The sequence below is a fragment of the Marmota marmota genome, unplaced genomic scaffold (assembly GCF_001458135.2).
Source record: "Marmota marmota marmota unplaced genomic scaffold, marMar, whole genome shotgun sequence".
Lineage (NCBI taxonomy): Eukaryota > Metazoa > Chordata > Mammalia > Rodentia > Sciuridae > Marmota > Marmota marmota.
In genome coordinates, this window is record NW_025999842.1 from 53,118,711 (window position 1) to 53,145,399 (window position 26,689).

Here is a 26,689-nt window from a genome sequence, read left to right on the forward strand (position 1 = left end):
ATTTGTTAACTGTGAAAATAGATAAAATGTATACTTATTTTTTCCCCTAGTTTTGAAAGTTAAAACTATTGAAAGTGGAAAAAAATGATATTGACAGAATTCTTTAAACAGAAAAGAAAATATAATACATATTCAGTAATATTTGATTTAAATAAAAATGTTAATGCTAATGACAACAGTTTTAATCTCTCCCATTACAAATGAATTTTCCATTTAGGAAAATTAAAAATTTTAGGAATTCTAAAAAAGGTGCTGTCATACATTTGATTAAACTTATACATTAATTTTAATGTTACAGATTAAATTTTTTTAAATCATTGAAACTTTTCCTCAAATGATCTTGTATTAAAGCCCAACATATTCAGACAGTGAATTGCTGCTGTGGTGGATGTGGGATAAGCTGAGTGTGGACCCAGCAGTTGTTCTGTTTAGCTAGGCCTCTGGGTTCATTAGGGCTCTAGATAGCAGAATTTGTAAAACCCGATGTGATAGATAATTCTCTCCATAGATTCTGAGTTTTGATCAGATTAAGACTTGGCCCAACAGATTTGGGGATGGTGATGGATTTGGATTCAGAAAAACATAAAAATTTAATTTGTTCCCTTTACATTTTCAAAAAGTCCTAAATTAATTGGCCTCCTGCCTTTTAATACCTCTTATGATCTCAGAGGATGTTGAAAATCTTTTGAAGAGAAAAGTGGACTTACTTGTCAAATAAGCTTTAATCTTTTATGTATTTATTACTACTAAAAATAAATTGGAAAAATCTACAGTACAATAGAGACTCTGCTTTTGTCTCTGTGTATAGTATTCCATCATAGACATAAAGCATTCTAAGTTTCTTTCAGGTTAATTTTTTTTGGCCATGTAATGTCTATTTTGATTCCTTTCTATGCTTATTATACATTTTTACAAGAATGACGCCTGAGATGAAATAGATAATTAGCAGAAAGTAGATATTGTTTGTAATAGGAAGCCTTAGTACTGCTCAGTTGTAAAAATGTCACAATATACTTTTCTCTGAATTGTTTTTAGAATTTGCTGGTGACAGGAGCAGTAGATTGTAGTTTGAGAGGCTGGGACCTAAGGAATGTGCGACAACCAGTGTTTGAACTTCTTGGTCACACCTATGCTATTAGGAGGGTAAAAGTAAGTTTTTATCTTGTCCTTTTATATGTAGAGCAAAAATGTAAATATAAATAGAATCAGTGAAGCATGTATAAAAGAAGGTTTTGGTGTTTAGGAGTGGGGGTTATTGATTCTTTTTTATGTATTTTTGTTACCAAATTAATGATAAGTGTTTTAGTCAGCTTTTTCCACTGACCAGAACAGGTGTAGAGGAGGAAAAATTTATTTAAGGGCTCAGAGGTTTCAGAGGTCCAGCCAGCTCCATCATGGCAGAAGAGTATGGTAGAGGGAAGCAGATACTATTTTAACACTTTTTACTATAGTAGTTTACTTTTAGTATTACAGTCTTTATAATTTTCCATTCAGTGGGAAATAGTATATTATGATGACATATATGAATGTTCACAAATGTGTGGGGTATAAAAAATTTTCTGTTTTCCAAACAATAAAGGATGAGATAACTCCTTTGTGCTGCTCCCAAGAAATTCATCTGTTATAAGGTAACTTAAGTTAGTTCTCAGCTTTTATTTAGGCAAATTCTTCTAAATTACTGTGGAAAACATCTTAAATGACATTTCCCAATTTTAATTCTTTCATGTTTTTACATTCAGGGCAAAAAATTACCTTAGTGATCTTTTCAATAAGAAAACTATACATTTCTATTTTTTAAATTCCAAATTTCCATTAAATTAGTATTTTGGGTGGGGGGGGGTTCATGAGTTGAACTCAGGGGCACTTGAACACTGAGCCACATCCCCAGGTCTATTTCATATTTTATTTAAAGATAGGGTCTCACTGAGTTGCTTAGTGCCTCTCTAAATTGCTTAGGCTGGCTTTGAACTTCTGGTTCTCCTGCCTCTGTGTCCTGAGCTGCTGGGACTATAGGCATGTGCCACTGCTCCAGGCCAAAATTAATATTTTTAAATTTTATTGGCTTTCATGAAACATATGAGGCATAGTCCCCTGTTTTGCTTTATTTTTTCTAATTTTCTTTTCTTTATTTTCGCAATACTGGGGATTGAACCCAGGATTTCATGCATGTTTGGCAAGCACTGTACACTGTACTACATCCCCATCCATCTTTACTCTATTTTGATACTCTATTTTGGGTCCTGCTAGAAGTTGCCCAGGCTGGCCTTGAATTTGGCAATCCTCCTGCCTTAGCCTTCTGAGTAGCTAGGATTGCAGGCATGCTGAATCATGTCTGAGTTGCTTTGTTTATTTTTTAATGGTAGTCTTGTGTGGATGGTATTAGTAGATTTTTTGGTGCTAGGGATCAAATGTAGGCCCTTGAGTTCGGTAGGCAAGTATTCTACTACTGAATATACTCCCAACCCTAGATTTTAGTAGTTGAAAAATATTTTTATGTATATTTCAGAGTGGTTCTGAGAATGAAATAGGGTAATATAGTGAAAGTGCTCTAAAAATTGTAAAATACTATTCAAATGTGGTTATATGTGTATATAACTATTAGCATGCTTATAAGGCTGGGGTGTAACTCTGTTGTAGAGTATTCATCAAGTGTGCTAAAGGTCCTGGGTTCAATCCCCAGCACCACAAAAATAAGTAAGTAAATACATAAAGTGCTAGTAAGATAAATACTGAACAAATATAATTGCAAAGGGCAGTCTGTATTACTATGTTTATTACTTATTTTGAAGGTGTTATTTGCCTTTAAATTTGCAGTTTGTATCTTTGAAAGCATTTTCCATTAGACATATGATATAAATAACCTAAAAATTATTTTAAAGGTGTTTTTATTTAACATTTAAATATTTATTTTGATATCTGTGATTATAGCGATAATATGTATTTATAAAGTTGGTAAATTCTATAATTATTGCATATAAATGTTCTGTCACATACTCTCATATTTGTAAAATCATATTTGGATAGCTAATAAGAATTTATATGTAACTTTTACAGAACAGCAACATTTTGGGAACACTTATTCTAAAGAAGTTCTAAAATTCAAGGGATGGCTTTCTTTAGAGAATGTAAAAATAATTTTTTTCTATAAATGAAAACTTAAAAGACCAAAAGATTTTTTCCTGAAATTTAAGCATGTAAGGTTCAGGAAAGCATAATTTTAAGTGACAGCACTGAATAAACTTAATTTTATTACAATGGAATGATCTAGCATATTGTAATTAGAGCTAACCTTTGTGTGTGTGTGTGTGTGTTTTGTTTTAGTTTTCACCATTTCATGCTTCAGTGCTGGCCTCTTGCTCCTATGATTTCACTGTAAGGTACAGTGCTTTTTAAATACATTTCATTGTGGAATACCAAGTAGCAACTTTGCCACTTTTCTGAAAGATTACATATTTATTTTACTAACAATATGTGTCCTTCTTGCCTTTTAATCTTCCTTTTCCTTTAACTATTAACTTTTTAATCCCATCTCTTTCTGTTCTCTCTACTTTTAAATCTGTACTTCAGTCTACATTATCCTTTTCAGTATTTTCATTCATGTGATAGCCTTTTCTTTCTAGTAGTGATTTTAGATCAGTGTTAGCCCTGATTCTGGCTCCTCTGTCCTTTCTCTGTTCTATTCCTTCTTCCCTGGACTGCCTTTGTTGTCCACAAAGGCTTATAGCTAGAATGTGGGAGACAGTTCAGTGGGATTATATTTATATTTCTTCTTATAGGTAATTTGAAGTTTAGATGTGTTGAAGACCTGTGTTCTGTGTAGTTTTATTTGTTCTTCTTGTTGTTCTGGATTGGTTTTTGTGAAGATACACAACAAGTTTTAAATTTGTATTGGCTTTATTGCTTCAGCTACCCGGATCTCCTTTCCTTTATTTCTGAGTCAGTATTTGATGAGGTAGAATCTGTATAACTTTGTTTGGATAAAATATACTTCTAATAGAACAGATTATAATAATGCTTTGAGAGAAATTACATGCCCTAACTTGGTTTTTTTTGACTGATTCAATACAAGAAGACAGACAAACTAGGAAATATAATCACACTGATGCTCCTACTTCTCAATTGAAATTATACTGTAGCCAAGTTTTGTTTTGTGTTTAAATAGTCTGTATAGAATAGTGGGGACTGATTATAAAGCTTGGGAGCCAAAGAATGGCAACATGACAGACAGGAAGAAATTTGTCAGTTTCTCTGTCCATGCCAGACATTTCCAAACTGAAACTGTGGAGCTAGATCCTTGGCTGGGGGTTTGAAGGCTGATCATTCATTCCATGAAAATGAATATACTAAAGGGAAAAAAGAATAAAGAAAGCAGAGCAAAAAGATTGTATTTTTAGGAGGGAATTAATGTTGGATGGAAGAAAGGGATAACCCACCAGAAACAGAAGGGAACAGTAAGCAGTATGTCTCAGAAACTGTAGAAGGAGAGGATGACTGGGAATGTATAGGCTAAACAGGGTAAAGAGAAAACTTAGAATCTTCTCTTTCACGTAAGTCACAGTAGGATCAAAAGGGATTTCCAGATAGAGAATCTGGTCCTTGCATTTCAAGGTGTCTGAAAGTGATCATAGAACTTTTAACCAATTTGAGATTGGGTATTGATCTTTTGGTGATCTCACTTTTAGTATTCTTAACAGTTTTAATTGGGTCTTTCTGATTTGGGAGCTCTGTCAATCAAGGGACATCTTGAATTCACTTTAGTGGTTTGTTTTTCAATAAAAGGGAGACTTAGTAAATGACTACCCCATACTTTCTTTTTGTAATTGTCACTATGATCTTAATCCACTGTTTTATTTAGGCATGTCAGTATTCCTAAACAAACAGTTAGGAAATACCTTACTTTTGCAGATAAAAATTTTCTCAGGAATATTTGATACAAACTGAATGTGAACTACACTGCTCTAAAATATTGTAGGTACTAGTATGCTCATAAATCATCACAATTTTTGCCTCACATTTTTGCTTTGCTCTTTGCTTTTAAGATGTAGGCTGTGTCTTTTATGAACTAGAGATTGAAGGAGAGATGTTTAGAACTCCTGGGAGATGATTGTGATTCTAAGTCAAAGTTACCAGAATTATATTTGTAAGCATATGGAAAAATTGAGTATAGTTAAATAATAAGAGATCTTTAATGTTTAGTTGAAAAAGATATTTCAATAAGTTAATATGTATATAACTTAAGAGTCTGAGTTTCTTCATATGTTGTATGGAAATTAGTAACATCTATTCCCACAAGCTCACAAAGTGATCACAAGAATTATATAAGAAATCATGCTTTAAAATACTGAGATAATTCTTAATTACTATTCCCAACCTTTGCCTTGAAGCTACCTTCCCAAGCCTATGCCCTGAACTTTTAGCAAAAGACTATCTCTTACTTCTTTTTAAAAAATAATTGTAGAGCTCAAGCACAAATCTCAGTTTCCAATCAAATCTGCAAATTTATCTATATTTGTACCTCTCTATTCTTCCTCTTATTTTTGGAACCCCTGGGCACAGGTGCTCTTAATCCTTTATACTCCTGTTGCTTTCAGAACTGCATTTCTATAAAGTTACCTCTTGTCCTTCCTTTATCATCACTCTGTGACTCTCTTGACTTCTTCAGTCTGCAGCTTCTCCATTGGTCCTGTATCTTCCTTCTGTCTTATACTGTTCTTGCCTTCTTAGCCAGCTTTTAAGGTCCCTTTATGGTTCCATTCAGCAGGCCTTTTTCAGGGCCTTTGTCATCCCAGGGTTGTCTGCTTTGTAAGTCTTACTTGATAAATTTGAACCTATAAAATGGGTCTGCCTCACTGCTTAAACAGGGTTAGTTACATTGAAAAGGTTTTTAACTTTTGCTTTTGAAGTGCTTTGGCAGGCTATCTCACTAATGATTGATTATGATTTTCTGACAATCATCATGCATACTCAGGAATTCTTATGAAGTAAAAAAATCTGATGTAGAAGTTGTTTTCAAGAAGAAAATATTTTTGAAAACCAAATTTATCAATTAATGATGTTAAATTGTTAATTTAGTTTAAGAAATTATTTTTAATTTTCAGCTCTGAGGTCTTAGACCCTTGAAAGCTTATAGGTTTAGACACTTAAGGCTATATCTGTATTTATGCCCAACCCCACACTGGCTTCAGCCCTTCTTTACTGAAATTGCCCTGGCCAAAGTCATGAGTGACTTTTGTAATACAAAATCCAGTCCATTTGTCAATACTTCAGGACCTTGCTGCTGTATTTTACGTGGTTGATCAAATCTTCCTCCTGGAAACTTCTGTTCCAGGAATTTTATGGTTTTCTTTTCTGATTCTCCGCTGGTCTTTCCTATACTTTGTCATGGAATTTCCTTCCCCTGGAACGTGGTGATCCACCTTTAGCTTAAGGCTTTTTCACATATCCTTCTAAGAAATAATTTCCAACAATCCTTTTCTAGCTGTGACTTCTTTTAAGAGCTTTTGACCCAGGTGTTAGTGGCCAGTAGTGATCATTCAATATAGGATTATCAAAGACTTTCCTGTAAAAAGGTAAATAAAAATAAAAGAAAAACAAAGTCATTTGACAAGCTTTCATTTTGAATATTTTTTTTGTGTATAAATATATGTATATTTGTAACTCTCAATGCATATAGACAGTAAGACTAATCGTACTAATGGCTTGTGTGAATCTAGTCTCTCCTTATTTGTGTTTGGTGACCATTGATTGGAAAGTTCAAAAAAGGTACATTTGGTAGATTTTTGCCCCATGTGATATGAGTTAAATTTATCCTCTGAAGAATTTTAAATCTGATTGGATTGATGATATTTTAGTGCCAGAAAAATGATTTTAACAGAAAGAAAACAGATTTAAGGTATAAGACCAGGAGTAAGTGGTTTAATTTTTAGCACTGATAATTATATAGATATTTCATTTAGATTTTGGGTAGCTAATATTTATAATACAAGTTCTTCAGATATAGTTTATATTGAGTTTATATTGAGTTGCCCATGATTAGATTTTGTTTAGTTTTTTGAAACTTTTAAAATTTCATTTAAAAATAGTTCACATGGTAGGTGTTATATCAAAACTGATGGTAGATGAGTATATGTATCGTATCCTTTACTAATACAGTAGCTCATTATGTTGTGTTTCACTGAATATGTAATGAAGATCTAAAAACTAATATATATTATATATAAAAAACCTAATGTTTTAAATTGTTTAGTTTGGTTTAGATTACATAAAAACTCAAGCTTTATGAAAAATAGCCGCACTCTCTTCAGCTAATGAGTAATATATTTTATAACAATATAGATGGTCCCTAAATTATGCTAGTTCTACTTAAGATTTTTTGTTTTTACTGTGATATGAAAGTGATACTCATTTGGCAGAAATCATACTTTGAATTTTGAAGTTTGATCTTTTACTAGGTTTGGAAAGGTAGCCTGATAATGGTACAGTACTTTCTTTCTATGCTGGGCCACTACAGAGCTGCAGCTCCCAGTCACCCCACCATGATGAGGAGAAGTAGTGGATACTCTACAGTGTGCTGTTGCTAAGCTAGAGTGTTGAGTAGGGTGTAGTAAATGTGTTTTTAACTTACATTTTCACTTTACAATGGGTTTATTAGAATGTAACCTCATCATAAGTTGAGGAGTATCTGCATACCTTAGTTCTTTCTAAACTTCACCCAAGGTAACACTAAATCTAAAATGTATCTTAGTAAATTTTCTCCGTATTCCTATGAGTTTTATCATCATAGATTTTAAGTCTCCTTCTCCTGATACACTCTTGATTAGGTTACTTCTTATTCCTGCCAGGCCACGTTTACTGTGCCAACCCTGTATAAGCATGATTTAAATTTTGAGTGCATGTTTTGGTTTCATACCAGGTAGATTTTTTAAAAACATTTTTTAAGTTGTCAATAGACCTTTACTTTGCTTATTTATATGTGGTGCTGAGGATCGAGCCTGGTGCCTCACACATGCTAGGCAAGTGCTCTACCACTGAACTACAACCCCAGCCCCCATACCAAGTAGATTTTAAAACCAAAATCAGCAAGCCAGGTATGTGTTACAACCAAACAACAGTTGTTTTTTCATGAGGAAGAAGACTTTTGCGGTTCCACATTGTAGCAAATGCTTCTTTAATAACTTTCATACATTGATAAAGCTAAAATGATCAATTTAGCCTCTTAGTTAACACTCTTCAGGTTTGTGATACTTTTAAAAATATTCTAACTTTTAAAATAAACATTTTTTTTTAATCCATGGTCTTTGATAGTAATATTCTAAACGAAACACTTAATTTTTTTAGACTAACATTTTTTTTTGGCAAGAAAAATATGAAAAGAATTTTAATTTCAGTAATAATCAAACTGTACTTATCCACAGTTTGCATTATGGGGGTCTCTGCCTATACTCTCAATATTAATGTTTCAAATGTTAAACCACTTTTCAAAGTGGTTACAAAGTTACAAAGTTGTACAGCTATGCTCTGTCATAAAATTAATATATATTTGTAGAATATTATCTGCTAGCCATTGTAGTAGAAAAATTGGAATATCTTGCTGAGGAAATGGTAAAAATGAAGGCTTGGGGAGAAATAGAAGCATGTTTAAGGGAATCCTAAGCCTGTCAATTTGGTGTAGATATATACTTACAAATCTAGTTATGAAGTAATGAAAGGTATAGTCAATGGATTAATTACAGGTTGGCATATTCCTAGGTATCACAGACTGTGGAGCCAGACTGTCTTCTACTAGCTATATAAAGTTGAACAAGTTATTTTAAAACTGTATGGCTCAGTTTTCTTATCTATAAAATGGAGATAATAGTACATACAACACGGGACTCTTGTGATGATTTGATGAGTTACCATATACAAATGCTGGCACTTAGAAAGTGCTATATATAAGGGTTTGTTCTGTTGTCAGTATTAATGGCAGAATGGCTGGTGACAAAAGATCATCTCTTAGGGCTTGAGGCCCATATCATCTCTAGTCTTCAATGAAGAAGTAATCATTTATATTTTATAACAGCAAAGGCAATCAGCTTCCACCTGGCCTTTTCTTGTCCTCTACCCTTAGGGGTAGAAGAGAAACACAAAGTAGGAGTAGAAAGTTATCTAGGAACAGCCCTGTCTCTCCACATTCTGTGCTTGTTTTGTTTTCTCCCAAGAGTGAAAGGAATAGGATTTATTCAAGTGTGAAGAATAGAAACTGACCTCTTGCAGGGGCAAGAAGGGACCCTAATAGTGGTTGCCCCATCTCTTGCTCTTTGGGAAAAATTGTAGATTAGACATCTGTTTTCTGGTGTGATGAGCATATGGGCCTTTGAGTCAATAAGACTTGTGAAAGGCTGCCTCCTCAATATATTAGCCATGAAATATAGGAAATGATACCTGCATTGTGGGATGTTCAGAGGATAAAATGAAATAGTATGTATAAATGTTCTTGGCACATACTTAGTGCTCAAAAAATAGCCGATGTTTTAAATGAGAATGCTAGTAGTAACAATAACTTTCCTGTTTTAAAAGGTGAGTACCTCAGGGAGAGTTGAGATATTAATCATTCATGCTTTATCTAACATTACATTAATAAGACAATTATATTGCTTACAGCCACTGAGGAGCTTTGTGAATAGGACTTTTTATGGTACTGTGGAAGATGAGATAGGGAAGCAAGCTTTGTGAATATGATGCGGCAGGAGCTGGAAGAATGGTTACATTACACAGAGTTAAAAGTATATGGGGCATTTTATGCAAATCCATAATCAAGTGACTACTTCTACTTCATTTCAATCAATTTAAGTCTTTCCTCTAAATTACTATTTATTATGTGCATGTTTATTAATTCTTAGGGAGGCAGCATGTATAATTGAAAACTTTAATTTAAATTTCTAGATTTTTCCATTACCAGCTATATTTTACATTTATAGATAACAAATATTTAGTTATTTAATATATAATTTCATTTTATTTAGTTATATTTAATCTCTATAAAGCCAGTTAACCTTTCTGAGTCTTTATTTCTTCTATCATAAAATATATTATTATGAGATTTAAATACCAATATGTGGAAATTCTTTTCATAGTGCCTGGCCCATATTAGGCACTCAATAAGTTTTAGTTTCCTTATCATTTTCATTCATGTATATACATATATATGTATACCCATGTATGTATATATTTCAAAATCTGTACTTAGTGCCAAATCACTATAAATATGTTCCTATAGTTTTGATCAAATTGCTAAAAAAACAGCAAAATCACAGTGATAACTCAAGATGCAATGTCTGCAATTTATTTTTAAATGGTTCAGCAGAAATATTGTTTTGTAGGTATATTTGTAGAGAGACAAGATAAAAAAAAAGTGTGGCAAAATTTTAACAATTTGTGAGCTAGATGAAGGGCATATTGTGTTCATTATATTAGTCTTTGAATTTTTGTGTAGATTGATAATTTTCAAAGTAAAAACAGTTGAGAAAAAAGTAAACTTTACTCGTGCAAAATAAGACATTGAATGTTTCTTACTAATGTTTTTAATAGTGTGATGTTTAATATTTAATTTAAAATAAAATAAAGTTCTTATCATCAGGAAAATGATCCTCAGTTGGATTATAGCTAATGTGGAATCTTAACAAAGCAACCATACAAATTCCTTTTATCATTGTCACAGTCCCTCTCAAGGGATCTGCTTTTATATAGTCAGTGTTTTAGCTTTGGTGTGGTTGATGGGCTTTTTTGATCCTTATGTTTATTAGCACAGAGATTTCTATGGGCAGCTACTTCTCTTTCTTCCCCTTCCCCATAAAAAAAAGGTCAGCCAAAGTAAACAGATAGTATAGCTGAATATGTACTCTGTCTCACAAACCTTTCATTTCAACTTTACCTAGTTCCCCTTACCCACAAAAAAAGGTCAGTCAAAGTAAATAGATAAGAAATGTGGTTGAATGTGAGCTCCTATGCATCTTCAAATGATTCATCTTTTGAGACAGTTGTTTTTAATTCTGGTACATTTTTCATCAAACCACAGATATATTGAGGCTAACGATAGATGCTAATTGTTAACATTTGCAGGAAGTACAATTTAGTTCTTTAAGTGACAGAAGATTTGTTTAATATTCTATCCTTTCTTAAATATAAATGTCTCTGTAACCCTAGCACAGTTTTTACTTTGCAGCAGAGGTTTGCCTGACTTCATCACTGATATTAGGAAAGCATTGCAATGTAGTTGTCTTTGGTTTCTTTTTTAAGAAGAATATTTGCATTTCCATGTTTGTTTAATTCTTAGAAAGATATTTTAGTACTAAATATATTTTAGTATGTTAAATATATTTAGTATATGTAATACTAAATATACTAAAATACAAACAACGATATTTTAATAGGGGTTTTACTTTAGTTATGTTTTGAGTAATTATTAATAAAACTGAATTTAGTATGAAAAGTCTTGTTTGGGTGAAAAAATATTTTCCAAGGAAGCTGGGTGCAGTGGCAAATGTGTGTAATTCCAGTGACTCAGGAGGCTGAGGCAGCAGGATTGCAAGTTTAAGACTAGCCTCAACAATTTAGCAAGGCCCTAAGCAATTTAGCAAGACCCTGTGTCAAAATTAAAATTTAAAAACAGCCGGGAATGTGGCTCAGTGGTAGTAAGCCCCTCTGGGTTTAATCCCCAGTACAAAAAAAAAAAAAAGAGGGAGAGGGAGCGGGAGAGGGAGAGAGAGAGAGAGAGAGAGAGAGAGAGAATATTTCAAGGACAAATCATGCTGTTCTATTGTTTTTGAGTCATAATTGGGTAGATTGAGAAGTATACCATTTAACTTGGAACCATCATATCAATATCCTGATTATTAACTAAAGTTACAGAGGCATATTTTTCTAGTCATTTGATATTTAATACACTGAATAATCTCTTTGAGCTTTCTGTATACATGGGCTAAGATGTTTGTATGTATGAAGCAACAACTCCTGTAAGTTTGTTATGTTAGGGGCTAGGGTTGTAGCTCAGCAGTAAAGTGCTTGCCTAGCAGGGGCGAGGCCCTGGGTTCTATCCTCAGCACCACATTTAAAAAAATAAATTAATTAATTAAAGATATTGTATCCAACTACAACTAAAAAATAAATATTTTTTCAAAAAGTTTGTTATGTTAGTTTGTTAATGTGTCCCAAAATAAATTCTTTTGTCAATTATTGTCATACTCAAAAGATCTTTTCATGAAATGAAGTGTAATTTTATAAGTTAAATCCAAGTGGAAAATCAGAATTTCTTATAAAATGAAAGAGTATGTATTATAGAAAGGAATATATAAGGCTTTTGATTTTAAATAACTTGGTTTATAACTGCAGAACATTTTCCAAGATTTTTAGTATTAACATTTTTCTTTAAGAATCAAACTAAATCCATGTCTAATTCATAACCTAATGCAAGCACATGAATAAATAGATAGCTGTAAAAGGAGTGCGGAATGTTAAGCCTTAGCTTAATGCAGTATAAGTCACTGCTTTGAACTTTGAATTGTGCTGATTAGTTCCAACAGAAAATTTATGGATTTTGTCAGTTAATTTGCATTATAATTTTTTAAAAATTCTGTTTTGTAAGTTTAATAAGGCAACTGAGTAGATTTTGTTGTATATATTTGTATTTTCTTAAGTAGATATTGTTTTACCTCATTCCTCATAGTAGTAAGTCAAAAGATAATATACGAAAATGAAGAAACTCATTAAATGAGTGAGCTTATTATTTAGAAATGTAGAGTAAAATATCAGAAGAAGCAACTAAAAGAATTTAAAGTGATTGCCTCTGAAGTGAAGAATTGAGAGAGTATTACAGGAAGCTGCTGTTTTGTTGTAAGACTAATCTGTGCAGTTACAGTTTTAAAGAAAAAGGTGACAGAGCAAAAAACTGTGGTCTTTCCTCCTACTCGTTATTTGCACATGTGGTAAGCCTGTTTATTTAAGTCAAGTGGGTACTGCCAGTCAACTAGTTGTAGTTTACTCTGTTTCCTGAGAACTCAAGGGTAAACAGTTCACCCTTGAGGTCTGTCCTGAAAGTCCAATCTGGAATAGGGATTCACCGTAATGGAATGAACCATCCAGAGAATAAAAAGCAATAATTATTAACTTATTTTCATCTTAAATAAAAGTCAGCACAGACCCGTATCTTTCTCTACTTTGTAATTTAGTGAGTGTGTGTGGGCACATGCTGCTTAAATACCTAGGATAGCTAGAAAAGAGAAAATGTTTCTCAGAGCCCAAAGGCAGGAGTGCAGCAGGGCCTAAGGCAGGTACTGAAACTGCCTTTCTCTGTGCTGGCTTCATCCTTCCTCCTCTTTCTGCAGATTATTTTCATGTCTAGACACCAGAAAAGAAACAGAATTATTTGGTCTGCTTTGTCTTATTTTCTCTACCTTTGTTGACATCTGTCTCTTCCTGGCCTCATCCCTAAGACTGTGTCTATCCCCTCCTGAGAGATGTTTGTGAAATAAAGGTGATGACTGTAAGTTGTGCACCATTCCACAACTTGACAACCTTTGCTGGGTTTGGACATAAACACTTAGTTGCAAAGATGAGAACTTTTATTATTTGGTGTAATAAATGACCAAAAGCACAAGCAAGCCATTGCTGTAAGTTTAATGTTTTCAGTATTTAGGTGTGACATTATAATGCAACCTCCTTACCACCATTATTCATCTGTACCTTTGTGAAATGTGCTTTTTACCCTCGGTAGCCACATTTTGGTGTTAGTTACAGTTCAAATGTACAGAGACTATCCCTGAGATATCAATACTATTTCATGAGAGGTCTTCGAGTTTTGTTTCTTTTTTAGTAAAAAATTTACTTGAAACTGAATTGCAAAAATTACTTCATGATTCTTCAATTTGTAAAATAAACAGTAAATGAACCCTATTGGAGTGTTCTGGGCTGTGCCCCCTACCCGCCCCCACATTCTCCTTTTGTTGAGATGTAGCATTCTTCAGAAAGTCATCCTGCATCTCTGTGGATTACAACCATAAGTACTTCCAGAACAAGCCTTCCATCAGCCTAATGGTTTCCTTTAATTTGTCAAAGTACTCTAGGCATTATGCTGTGTGGTTCCTGGGCTTAATGTTTATTGTGATGAAGTGGAGTCTGCCCCTCTAAAATATTGATCTGATTAAAGTTTTAATTGAAATATTATAATTAATTTATTTTGATAGAGAAGCTAAGTCTAGAATTTTATCATATTTAACCTGAAAAGCTTGAAAATATGGTATGGTTTCTAGATACTTGTGATTGAGTGTTCTGGGAGTCATTTGTTTCAGTAATGTTTCAAAAGAAATTATATATTATTCATTTAGCAGGCAGTTAGCACTTTTCTGTTTTAAACTTTATTTTTGTTACTACAAATTCCAAAAACAAAAACCCAAACAGCTTTCCAATCCAAAATGCAAATAAATAAGAGTGTTAGCATTCAGTGAATTTTTGAGTGTGCAAATGAAAATAAGTTTAACTCTTCGCAGAATTGTTTTATTAGTTGTACACTTTCTATTTTCAAATCCCTTCCAAAATTGATACAGATAACAAACTAATAAGTCTGTGATTTCATGTGTGTTAGCCCATAATTTTATGTCCTAAAGATTAGGAATCTGTTGTTACAGACCAAGCTGATCAGTGGAGTGGTACCTAAGTTAGAAAGAGGTTATAGATGAGATGAAGAAATACATATAAAAATATTAGAAGAGGAAAGGAATTCCTAAATTGCTTGCCATGAGGGTTCACATTTATTCTGACTCATAATTTCTTTAGGGTATTGGTTTTGAATGTAAGTTGTCTGACTAATGGAGTCCTGGCAGGGGCTTTGGCTTATGACATTTTCTATATAGTTGGAAGAGCTAGCATGAAACTGACTTGGTCCAGGCCCATTCATACATTCAGGGTATTAATCAAAACTGCCTAAAGAATTCTAGGCATCCTGCCCACCTACATGGTAAATCCTCTAGTGTGGCCCAGGGCTAGAGAAGAAGTGAATGGACGATGTTTTAGTAGAGAAAGTACTGGGAACGATATCACTAGAGGGTTTGCTTTGGGGTTGCTCTTTATTAGCTTTAAAGCTACAGATTGCATGATTTCTTTGAGCCTGTTCTCATTCTGAAATGAAATTATACTCATTGTATCCACCTTGAAAGTTTCTGTGAAGATCAAAAACAGTTTTATAAGATGTGAAAGCAGCATTCAAACTGTGAAGTACTAATATGCAATTCTTTCAGAGCATGGATTGAGTCTAGTGAAAAACTCAATCTCAGATCATTTTTATTCTCAGATCATTTTTATTCTTTTATTCACTTTATACTTGGAAGCAAAAGCAAACACTTATTTTCTTTTTTTAAAAAAAAATTTTTAGAGAATTTTAATATTTATTTATTTATTTTTTAGTTTTTGGTGGACACAGCATCTTTGTTTGTATGTGATGCTGAGGATTGAACCCACGCCGCACTCATGGCAGGCAAGCGCACTACCGCTTGAGCCACATCCCCAGCCCAAACACTTATTTTCTTAAAGTCAGTTTGCTGACTTAAATTACCTGAACTAATAGTGCTGCTCTTCCTATGAAATTCTTTGCCTGTTCTTCATCTCTAACATATTTTTCCTCCACAAAGTTTTGCCTTTACCTAGTACTACAGACAGTGTTTTAATAAGTTCTTACCAGTAATAGCAGTCTAGGACAGTAGTTCATAGGGTGTGGCCCCAAGACCAAGAACATCAGCATCACCTAGGAAACTCTTTCTTACACAGATTCTTCAGCGATGCTTTACAGCTTTTGAATTTGTTACTAGCAAGCCCTCTAGGTAATCATGAAGTGTTATAACCACTAGTTTAATGGGTTATTCCTCTACCCAGAGAACCTTGGAACTTCCCAGTACTGACACAGATTTGAGTTTCTCAGCTGATTTCAACCTAGTCACCTTTGAAAATCACTGCCCTGTTGACTTTTTCTTTTGCTTACCTCCACCTGAGATCACTATTGTTTCTAATGGGAATTAATCAAGTCTGTATCCTTTGAAAGAAGGTTAAGAAACATTTCTGAATGGTGGTTCCCAAACATAGCTGGTTAAGAACATTCCCTGTGAAGAGCTTTCTAGATCCCATAGAGTACACAATGGAATTTTTAGGCACAGAGTTGAGGAGCATTCTGCTTGCCAGCTGGCCTGCCTTCCTTCTTTCTCTCTTTTTTCCTCTCTCCCTTCCTTCTTTCTTTCTTTTCTTTTCTTTCTCCTCCTCCTCCTTCTCTCTCCCCCTCCTTCCTTTCTTCCTTCCCCTTCCTTCTTTCCTTTTCCTCCCTTTCTTCCTCTCTCTCCTTTCTTTTCTTTCTCCTCCTCCTCCTTTTCTCCCTTCCTTCCTTCCTTCCTTCCTTCCTTCCTGTACTTCCTTCCCTCCTCCTCCTCCTCCTCCTTTTTTCTCTCTCTCTCCCCCTCCCTTCTTAGGTCATTTGTTTCTTTCAAGATTGAAAGCCAGGGGGACTTTACCACTGAGCTATATTCCCTGCCCTTTTATGTTTTTGAGCCAGAGCTCTGCTGAGTTACTTAGGGCCTCATTAAGTGGATAAGGCTGACCTTGAACTTGCAATTCTCCTGCTGCAGCCTCTCAGTTTGCTGAGATTACAGGCATGTGCCACCAGGCCTAGCTCATTCTATTTTCTTAACATCTGATGTAATGAATCCTCGGTTTGTCATTTGGGATCCATGTCTATAGGTGATTTGTTATTTGTCTTGAGCTTAATGTACTCATTTATTCATTCATTTGTTCATTTATGAACATTCTTTGGATGTCCATGTGTCACACACTTATACATATGAGATGCAGAGAAGACAAGGGCATTGTCCCTGATTTCAGAGACCTAAGTGCCTATCAGAAGAAGATCTGTAAATAAATACACACATGGAATTATTATAAATACTAAGATAGAAACCAGAAACATAACAGTCATTATTTTTTTTTTAGAGAGAGAGAGAGAGAGAATTTTTTTTTTTTAAAGAGGGAGAGAGAGAGAGACAGAGAATTTTAATATTTATTTTTTAGTTATTGGCGGACACAACATCTTTGTTTTGTATGTGGTGCTGAGGATTGAACCCGGGCCGCACGCATGCCAGGCGAGCGCGCTACCGCTTGAGCCACATCCCCAGCCCTAACAGTCATTATTGATTACTTCTGCTCTGTTAATCACACGGTCTTATTAATCCTTCTGCCTATATATGTCTCCAATCATCCACCTTTCTTCATTTTCACTGGTACCACCTTAATTCTATGCTGCTATCATCTGTTTTTAGACCACTGATCTCCCCACACCCACACACTTAGCCCTTAAGTTCCTTCTTCTCACACATGGCTAGAGATACCTTTATAGCAAAGCTGATCATACTAAGAAAAGATGTTAGCAGCAGGGGAAACTGGATAGGTATATGAGAACCCTCTCTACTATCTTCACAATAATTGTATAAATTTAAAACTTTTCTAAAATAAAAGTTTAAGCTGGGTGTGGTGGTACATACCTATAATTTCAGCTACTAGGGATATAAGGAAGGAGGATGGGGATGGGGGTTGTGAGAGGCCAGCCTAGGCAACAGAGTGAGACCCAGTCTCACAAAACAAAAAGTAAAATAAATAAAAATAAAATTTAAAAAAGCTTATTAAACACTTTTTATACAAGGCAAAACTGACCATATAAATTTGTTACATAAAACCTATCAGTGTTTTGTGGGGTTTTTGTTTTTTAAATGTAAGAGACAGTCCCAACTTTCAAACGAGCCTACAAGACCCATGTGATCTGACTCTATTTACCTCCTGTGAAATTTCTCCTCTTTCCTTACTCCAGCCCCCTCACCCACTGCCAGGATCCTCCTTGACCAGGAGCCAAGCTGTTCTGCTTTCCAACTAGCTAATTCCTCACCTTTCAGATATCAGCTAGTGTCACTTCCTTGGGATCTCATTCTTGCATCATCCTGCATTGTCATTTGGAGCTCTTATCAGATGTGATTGTGTTTGTGTTTCAGGAATTAAAAAAAATTTTTTTGCAGTGCTGGGGATTGAACCCAGAGCTTCACACATGCTAAGCACACATTCTACTCCTAAACTACATCCCTGACACTATTGTGGTTAATTTTTTCTTAAATGTCAGTCTATTCCACTGAACTGTAAGATGCAAGAGGGCTGAAACCAGGTCTGTCTTGCTTATAATGTTTATTAGCATAGTACTTGACACCATAGGACCCAAATTGTTGATGAGTGAGTAATTAAATGAAGAGAAAAGAAGTGTTGTGACATTTTTTGCTTATTGTTCTAATACTGCTAGGTCCAAGCAGTGCAAATGGAGGAGATTATTATAGTACAGTTTGCTCAAAATTATAAAAACACAACTAAAATTAATACACTTATAAGGTATTGAAAAATATCCCAAACATTTCCCCATCTTTTTTCTTACAATTAGCAAAGAATCACAAAGAATTAATAACTGACTTGTAAGTTGAGAAAAGGAAAGGAAGAACTTTTAAAAATATTTTAAACTTCCTGCTAATTCATCTGTTGGCATAATTTCAAAAGTGTTAGTATAGAGATTCCAAATAAAATTTTAGTAAAATAGAAAGTAATTTAAGTTTAATTTTGGAAATGTTTTATTTAATACATCACTGCATACTTTGTTAAGGAATTGTGGTTAGAAGGCAAAAAGCAACTCAACCAAGACATTGTATTATGATCTACAATTTAAATGAAAAATGTTCCTACAGTTCTGTCATATTTTTAATCATTGGGGATCTATCCAGTATATTTAGTCCCACGAGAGAGCTTAAATAGTCAGTGATTTCATCAGCACAGAGACAAAAAGGCACCAAGTAGCAAGTGTGCTGAACCAAAACAAACATTTCACTTAAATATAATGTGCTTTATTTGCCCACTTAATGATAGAAGTATCCTGACTTCTCCCAGTAAAAGAGAGCCCATTTTACTTGTGTAATAGGGAGTGTGAAGGCACTCAGAGCACTTAGGGACCCTTGAATCCAGAAGGTTGCCAGAAGAAACTTCTGTTACTCTCCCACCTCCTTCATTTGAAACTTGTGAAAACCTAGAGAAATGCTGCTTTCCTTCTTACATCTCGTCTTTTCTTGAAGGAATTTGAATAGAGATATGTGAAGACATTCTGCAAATGTACATATCAAACTGTTAGTAATGGTTGCTATTAAAGAGTAGAAGTGAGGAAAGAAATATATATGGGTTGAGGGTATAGCTTGGTGGTAAAGCACTTGCTAGTGCCAGGCCCTACAAAAAGAAATATCTATAGCCTCAGCACTATAAAAAGAAAAATAAAAAGTATTTAGCTTTTGTAATTTACTATATTTAACAATATTTTTATATTTTAGTTTACTGAAAATTATTTTTAAATTATACATATACAGATTTTTCTGACTTTCCTGGCTGCTGGTTGCCCTTGAGAGAAAATTGAAGCTTCTGGTCTCCCCAATTATCAAATCCTATCAAGGCAAAGCTGGCTTCATTGTCCTGTTTAATGCTCTGGGCTCCAGCCTTCAGTTAGTTTTTACCTGAGTGTTCATCATAGTGCTTTTGTGACACTCTTGTGGTGGTGGTGATTTGTTTTTATGTTTTACCTAGAATGTAATTGTTTTAAAAAGGTCATACCTAGGGGTTCATTCTGTTGGTAATGAACCTCTCTTAATTTTTTCACTTTAATATATGCTTTGTATATTATATACATTCTCAGAGCTGTTAGGTGGTATAATGGCCAGTAGTGCTTTTTATGCCATTTACTCTACCATCCTTTTGTCCACCAAAGAGTCTCCCTGAAGTTTTGGCCTGCATTTTATTTGATGGATTTTTTTTTTTTTTCTCAAAATGCAGACAAATGCTTGGTAGTTTTTCCCAGGTTACATTTATGATGGTTGTGATTCTGAGGTGTAGAACCCTATGAGGCCTTGATGGCCCACTTAGCTATGTTTAGAGAAACTACAAGTGGACTTTGTGAAAAGAGTCCCAGGTCTCTGAGACGGATGACTTCCTGCTGGATGGCATCACATTCCTGTCCTTGGTAGGCATCTTAATTTTTATGAGGCCCTGCTATCCTATTCTCAGGGCAGCTTATCCTTAATGGCTCAAACCCACAATCTCAGAAACTGCATTCCAGGAACTTGTTGCTGTTCATTATCCTTAAAAAATTCAACTGAAAGAAACTAGTTTGGGGGCTGGAGTTATGACTCAGCGGCAGAGCACTCGCCTAGCACGTTTGAGGCCCTGAGTTTGATCCTCAGCACCACATAAAAGTAAATAAATAAAATAATGGTATTGTGTCCAACTACAACTAAAAAATAAATATATTTTTTTAAAGAAACCAATTTGTAGAGTTTACCTAAAGAGTAGAACCCATTCTACTTTAATGAATCTAAATCCCAAATGAAGCCAGAGAGCTGAATACATGTGTTACACCAAATTGATCTTTCCATAGAATGATTCTACTGAACTATCCTTTGGTGTGATGCCATTGACTGACAAGTGGTAGCTGGTGAGACAACTCTGTTTACCTAAGAGGTATTAAGGAATTTATTTATTACATAAGCATGGGGTTTCTTGTTTATAAACTCTTGTTTTAAATTTTTATTTATTTATATGTGATGCTGAGAATCGAACCCAGTGCCTCACACATGCTAGGCAAGAGCTCTTCCATCGAGATACAACCCCAGTCTATTTATAAACTCTTAAGGGAGAATTTCCTTCTGAGTGTTTCTGGAGTGATGTGGTTGTAGATACTGAGTTCAAGGCCTGATGGTGTCTCCTTTTTTCCTTTGGCTGCTAGAAAACTTAGACACATCTTGAGGTCCTTACCCATTAGGCATGGATGACTTCATGGGATATATTTTCATTTAGTAATCTCATTGAAGGTTTCAACTAACTTTCTTACCCTTAATTTTCCTTTACTCATTTTTTGCCATATTAAATGCATATTTTTAAAGCCATTATAAATTTTGGGGAACATAGTGGATATACACAAAATCATTTGATTATTGTTTCAAGTAATGTAAGTCAGTAGATAACCAGATTTTAGAAATGAAGTTATACAATTACATGTTTACTTTTGCTTATATAAACATATCAAGAACCAGAAAATTTGATTTTACCACCATTCTGTCTAGACCCAAAGGAACAAATATGGTGGGGCTGGGGTTGTGGCTCAGTGGTAAAGCACTTGTCTAGCATGTGTGAGGCACAGGGTTCAGTTCTCAGCACCACATATAAACAAATAAATAAATAAAGTTCAATCAATAACTAATAAAAATATTTTAAAAAAACAAAGGAACAAATATGCAAAAGCTGTGGAGACCACCATTAGAGTTTCCAAAAAGGCCTATGGCTTGTTCCCTTATTTACTTGAAAAAGCAAATTTTAAAAAATAAAATCACTCTCCCTAAATATTCTGTATATCTCAGTAATCTGATAAATGAGTATTTATTCAGTGTCTCTCTGGTACCCACACAGTGGATTATCCATAGCAACAACCCTTTTCAAAACTTAATAGGGCCAACTCTGTATTTATTAGGGAAATAATACCACCAGGTTAAACAAACTGCAACTGTTGGTTCTGTGTGTTTACTGTCTTTCAAAGGGATCTGCCCAGCCTTCACTGTGTTCCATGTTGTAGATCATTAGAGAAGCTGAATTAGGGTATGACTCTGTGATTCTGAAAGTGCCATTTTTATAGTATGTTTAGAGTCAAATAAAAAAAGATGATGAGCAAATAAAGCTTTAGAAAGTTAAAGTACTATTTTGTGTATTGAAAATAGGGCCAATTTTTTCCTGAACGGTAGAAATCAGAGCTATATTATGGCAAGTATTATCACTCCCAGTCTACAGAGGAGAAGTGGAATACATAATATTGGCCCAGGAAAACATGTTTCTGTTTTTCTTGAGTCTGGAAATTATAGTGATGTTGAATCTATAAGAAAGGCTGTGCCTCAAAGCTGTAGCAGGGACTGGGGCAATAGTTTCAAAATTTCATAAGAGAACAGATTTATTTTAAAGAATTAGAATTGCTGTTGAAATGTAAATTAAACCTAAGATCTTTTCATGTCACTTGTTGAAAAATGAGGTAGAGTTTAAAATCAAAATAGAATTCATCTCATCCAGTATTCTTACTTTACAGCCATGAATGCTTTGGGAAATTGCTCCAAAGGCATTAGTGTCTCTCATCTCAAATGTCCTATGCAGTATAAATTTTTTTTTTTTTTTAAATGTAATGTTAAGCATCTATCTTACAAGGTATCTTACAAGGGAGTACAATAGTCTTTTACAAGGGTAGACTATTGATAATTTGGGGGTTTTTTGTTTGTTTTTGATCTAACAGGATGGGATACATGTTTTTTTCTTATTACATGTTTTTAATATAGATCATTAGTAGGTTCTGCTTTTAGGGATTGTTTGAATCTGATTTGATAAAATCTTTTCTATGTCAAATATCTACCTTTTCTTAATATAATTTTTGGGCAGTTTTAAAACTTAAAAGTATTTCTTTATTTCTTTTGTTTATCTTCACAGATTCTGGAACTTTTCAAAGCCTGATCCTCTTCTTGAAACAGTAGAGCATCATACAGAGTTTACATGTGGTTTAGATTTCAGTCTTCAGAGCCCCACTCAGGTAAGGATGTAATCTCACGTTTTTTTCTACCCATACAGTTCACTACTAGGTTTCCATGTGGGATATGTTGCCTTTGCTAGACAGACTTGGGCATTTGAACATTGAAGTACTAGGGAACAAGAGTTATCCAGAAACTTGCTGTGCCTCTCTCTCCTCTTTTACTTCTCTGGGAGAAGAAGAACTGTTTAAAGAGGTGTCATGCCTAACGTGTTGAAAGCTTTGCATTGGCTTCGCCAAAGAAATAAGATTAAGATGGAATGGGGACATCTGTCCCCAGGTTAACCCAAGTCAGTGGCACATCATGCTATATTCAGCAGTAAGCAGTGACCATGGGAAGGTCATTTCCCTCTCTGAACTGTCGCCTTTGTTTCTATAACCTATATTCATTGAGAGTTCAGATGGAGAACAACATAGAAGAGAAGAATTTCTGTTTTAATAAACAAATTTTGTATTTTCCCTCTTTTATTCTCTTGAGGACTTGAGAATAAATACTTTGTACTCTACGTGTTCTTCAGGTTTGTAAAAAAGCTTTTCCAGGGCTGGGGTTGTAGCTCAGCAGTAGAGCGCTCACCTAGCACGTGCAAGGCCCTGGGTTTAATCCTCAGCACCACATTAAAATAAAGGTATTGTGTCCAACCACAACTAAAAAATAAAATATTAAAAATATATATTTAAGGGCTGGGGCTGTCGCTCAATGGCAGAACGCTTGCCTGGCAGGTGTGAGGCATGGGTTTGATCCTCGGCACCACATAAAAATAAACAAAATAAAGTCATCCTGTCCATTTACAACTATAAAAAATTAAGAAAAAAAATTTTTTAAAAATCTTTTCCATTTCAGAAATTGTACATTTAGGTTAAGTCAGAAACACTATAAATATATAATAAGGTACTTTGTAAAACAAACTGTGTGAAAAAGCCAGCATATCATTGAAACTCAAAATAGTACATGGAAATACTAGCATTGGATTAAGGGATTATACTTTTATGATAATTTTTAAAAGTTAAAATGAAAAGCCATTTCACATTACTATATTCTTAAATTTAACTATATACACAGATTTCATTTTAGGATTTTAACATGCAGTTTAAAATATTCTTAGTAGACATTAGAATATTCTCATTAACATTAAAATATTTGTTTAAAAATGACATAATATCATGTAACAAGAGGATGAAATAGTGATGAGTGAGATGGAAGTATTCTAAATGTGAATATATTCTTTAAATGAATTAGTTCCTTTACTGAGAAATACATTTGCTGCCCCTTAAGGTCATACCTTGATAATTTTGAAAAAGATAATTATACTTGTTTCTATCCTAGTAAAGAAAAAACTTGTAATGTGCCCATTGAAATATAGCACTAAGAAACAAAGGATATCCTATGTAGACATACATTAAGCCTTCACATTTAATATTTTTATTACCTGTACTCTGTGAGACTTAGACTGGGACCTGTGGAAGCACCTGTAGCTCCTCTATTTGCTTGGTTGTGGTCCTCGCTGAAATCTGAAGAATGCCAAGTGTTTTCTAAATCCTCTATAGACTTGCCTTATTAAAAGGAACCTTGTAATCAGGATTTTATCAATCATTGACATACATTTTTAACTAACAACAGATTTTATTGCAACACCATATATTTTGTTTGTAGCCTGGCAATTGCCATCTGTCTCTTCCAGTTGGATAACCAAATTCCATGTGTACTAAGGAAGTAGTTGCTATTGAGAGCAAGTAGGAGTGGAGAAGCAGGGATCTTTGAGCTGTAAATAAGCAGCAGGCTCAATGGCATAATGCACAGTTAAGATGTGCCAGAAATCTCCTTTTAGTTCATTCATAATGAACACAATTTTGGGATTGTGGGACCTGGAGATAAGAGTACTTCCTTTCATTCATTCTTCCAGCAAATATTCTCATACACCAGATCTTGTGTTAGGTACTGAGGATTCAAAGTGGAATAAAAATAAATATGTCCCCTCCCTTCATAAATCATTTATTTCAGTGTTATATCAGAATGTCTCACAAATGAATGTAAGTAGATGGCTATGACAAGTTCTAAGAAGAGGTGCATTGTTCCTCAAGAGTTCATAATAAGGATAGGCATTTGACCTATATGAGACATCTATAAGGGCTAGAGAGCAAGAGGGGCAGTGAGAGGAAGTAGGTAGGGGACAAATTGTGTAGAAACAATAGAGCATCATACAGAGTTTACCTGTAGGTGCATGTAGACCATACTGTTTTTAAGTCTCACTGTAATTCCATTATAACAGTGGTAATGTAACTCAGTGGTAGAGCACTTACCTAGCATGCATGAGACCCTGAGTTTGATCCCCAGCACTGCCAAAGGGGAGGTGGGGAATCTGTAGAAAATGAGGCTCATCCGAGATCTGATGAGTAGGAAGGTGTCAATGATTTGAAGATACAGAAGGAAAATGATAAACAGGCAAAGGGGTACTTTTGCTTGAATGGAGTGTCAAAGGCTTTCAGAAAAGGGAAATTAAGCTGGAAACTAACAAGATGGAGCCTTCATCCATGAGTTTGGTATGACCTTAAGGGGCAGCAAGAAGTCCAGTGTGACTATATCCCAGAGAACAGGAGAGAGAGTGATATGAAGTAGGTAGGGGACAATTATATAGGCCTTGTAAGCCACTGTATTCTCACTGAAATTGCGTTGGAGGCTTAAAAGCAGAAAAATAATAGAATCCAGATTGTCTTGAAAAGATCATTCTGGTAGCTATGGAGAATAGACAATATAAGAGTGAAAATTAGGAAGCCACTTTGGAGTCTCTTGAAGTAATACAGGCAAAAGACAATGGTGAGTTAGAGTAAAAGAGATGGAGAGACTCAGAATATATGAGGTTGAACCACATTAATTTGCTGGAACTTTTACATGGTTCAGCCTAACGATTTGAAGATGGCAACAATAGAATTTACTGACAGATTGGAAGTGGACTGTGAAAGAAATAGAAGGGTCAAGTTTTACGCTAGGATTTGGACGTAGGAGACAAGGTGAACAATGATTAAATTTAGTGAGCTAGGGGAAGAGGAGAGGTTTGGGACAGGGAGAATTATTTTTGAGATATCTCCTGTTTGATATTCAAATGGATGTCTGGTAGACAGAAATAGGCTTGTCTGTCTCAGGAGACAGTTTATATGCAAAAGTGAAATGTGTGGGAGTAAGCAAACAAGGGAAGTGAAGGAGGAGTTGGAAGTATACCATTTTAAAGTTGTTATTACTACATTTAAAGTGATATTATTTGAGGGTACCCTATGGTAAAATCAGTATATATATGTAAACCCCCATGGTAATCTTTTAAGAAGTTTTAGAAAAAGAGGTATAACTAATAAGCCAGTTGTGGAGGTAAAATGGAATTATAAAAAATAATTAATTACTTCAAGATAATGTAGGCCATGTATAAAAAACCACAGCCAACATATATTCAGTTATAAGACCAAAAGCTTTTCCTTTAAAGTCAGGAATAAGACAAGGATACACACTTTTTATTACTTCTATTCAACAGAGTATTAGAAGTTCAAGCCACAGGCAACAAAAGACAAGTATCAAAATTGGAAAGGAGGGGCTAGGGTTGTGGTTCAGTGGTCGAGTACTTGCCTGGTATGTGTGAGGCACTGGGTTCAAGCCTAAGCACTGCATATAAATAAATAAATAAATATAAAGGTCAACTGACAATTTAAAAATATATTTTAAAAAATTGGAAAGGAGGGCTGGGGATGTGGCTCAAGCGGTAGCGCGCTCGCCTGCCATGCGTGCAGCCCGGGTTCGATCCTCAGCACCACATAGAAACAAAGATGTTGTGTCTGCTGAAAACTAAAAAATAAATATTAAAAATTCTCTATCTCTCTCGCTCTCTCTCTCTTTAAAAAAAAAAAAAAATTGGAAAGGAAAAAATAAAATCATCTCCCTTCACAGATGACATGATCTTAAATGTAGAAGACCTTTAAATCTAACCAAATCAACCAACAGTTATATTTAATGTAAGT

At 34.5% G+C, this 26,689-nt stretch overlaps 1 protein-coding gene across 1 annotated transcript in view; it reads left to right on the top strand.

The window, feature by feature from the left end:
• Window positions 1-26,689, top strand: part of Pex7 (peroxisomal biogenesis factor 7) — a 65,993-nt gene that overhangs the window by 28,662 nt on the left and 10,642 nt on the right. The window contains exons 7-9 of the mRNA XM_015501609.2: window positions 1,036-1,149; window positions 3,322-3,377; window positions 22,594-22,693. Coding sequence (XP_015357095.1) covers window positions 1,036-1,149; window positions 3,322-3,377; window positions 22,594-22,693 — 270 coding nt within the window. The remainder of the gene's footprint in view (window positions 1-1,035; window positions 1,150-3,321; window positions 3,378-22,593; window positions 22,694-26,689) is intronic.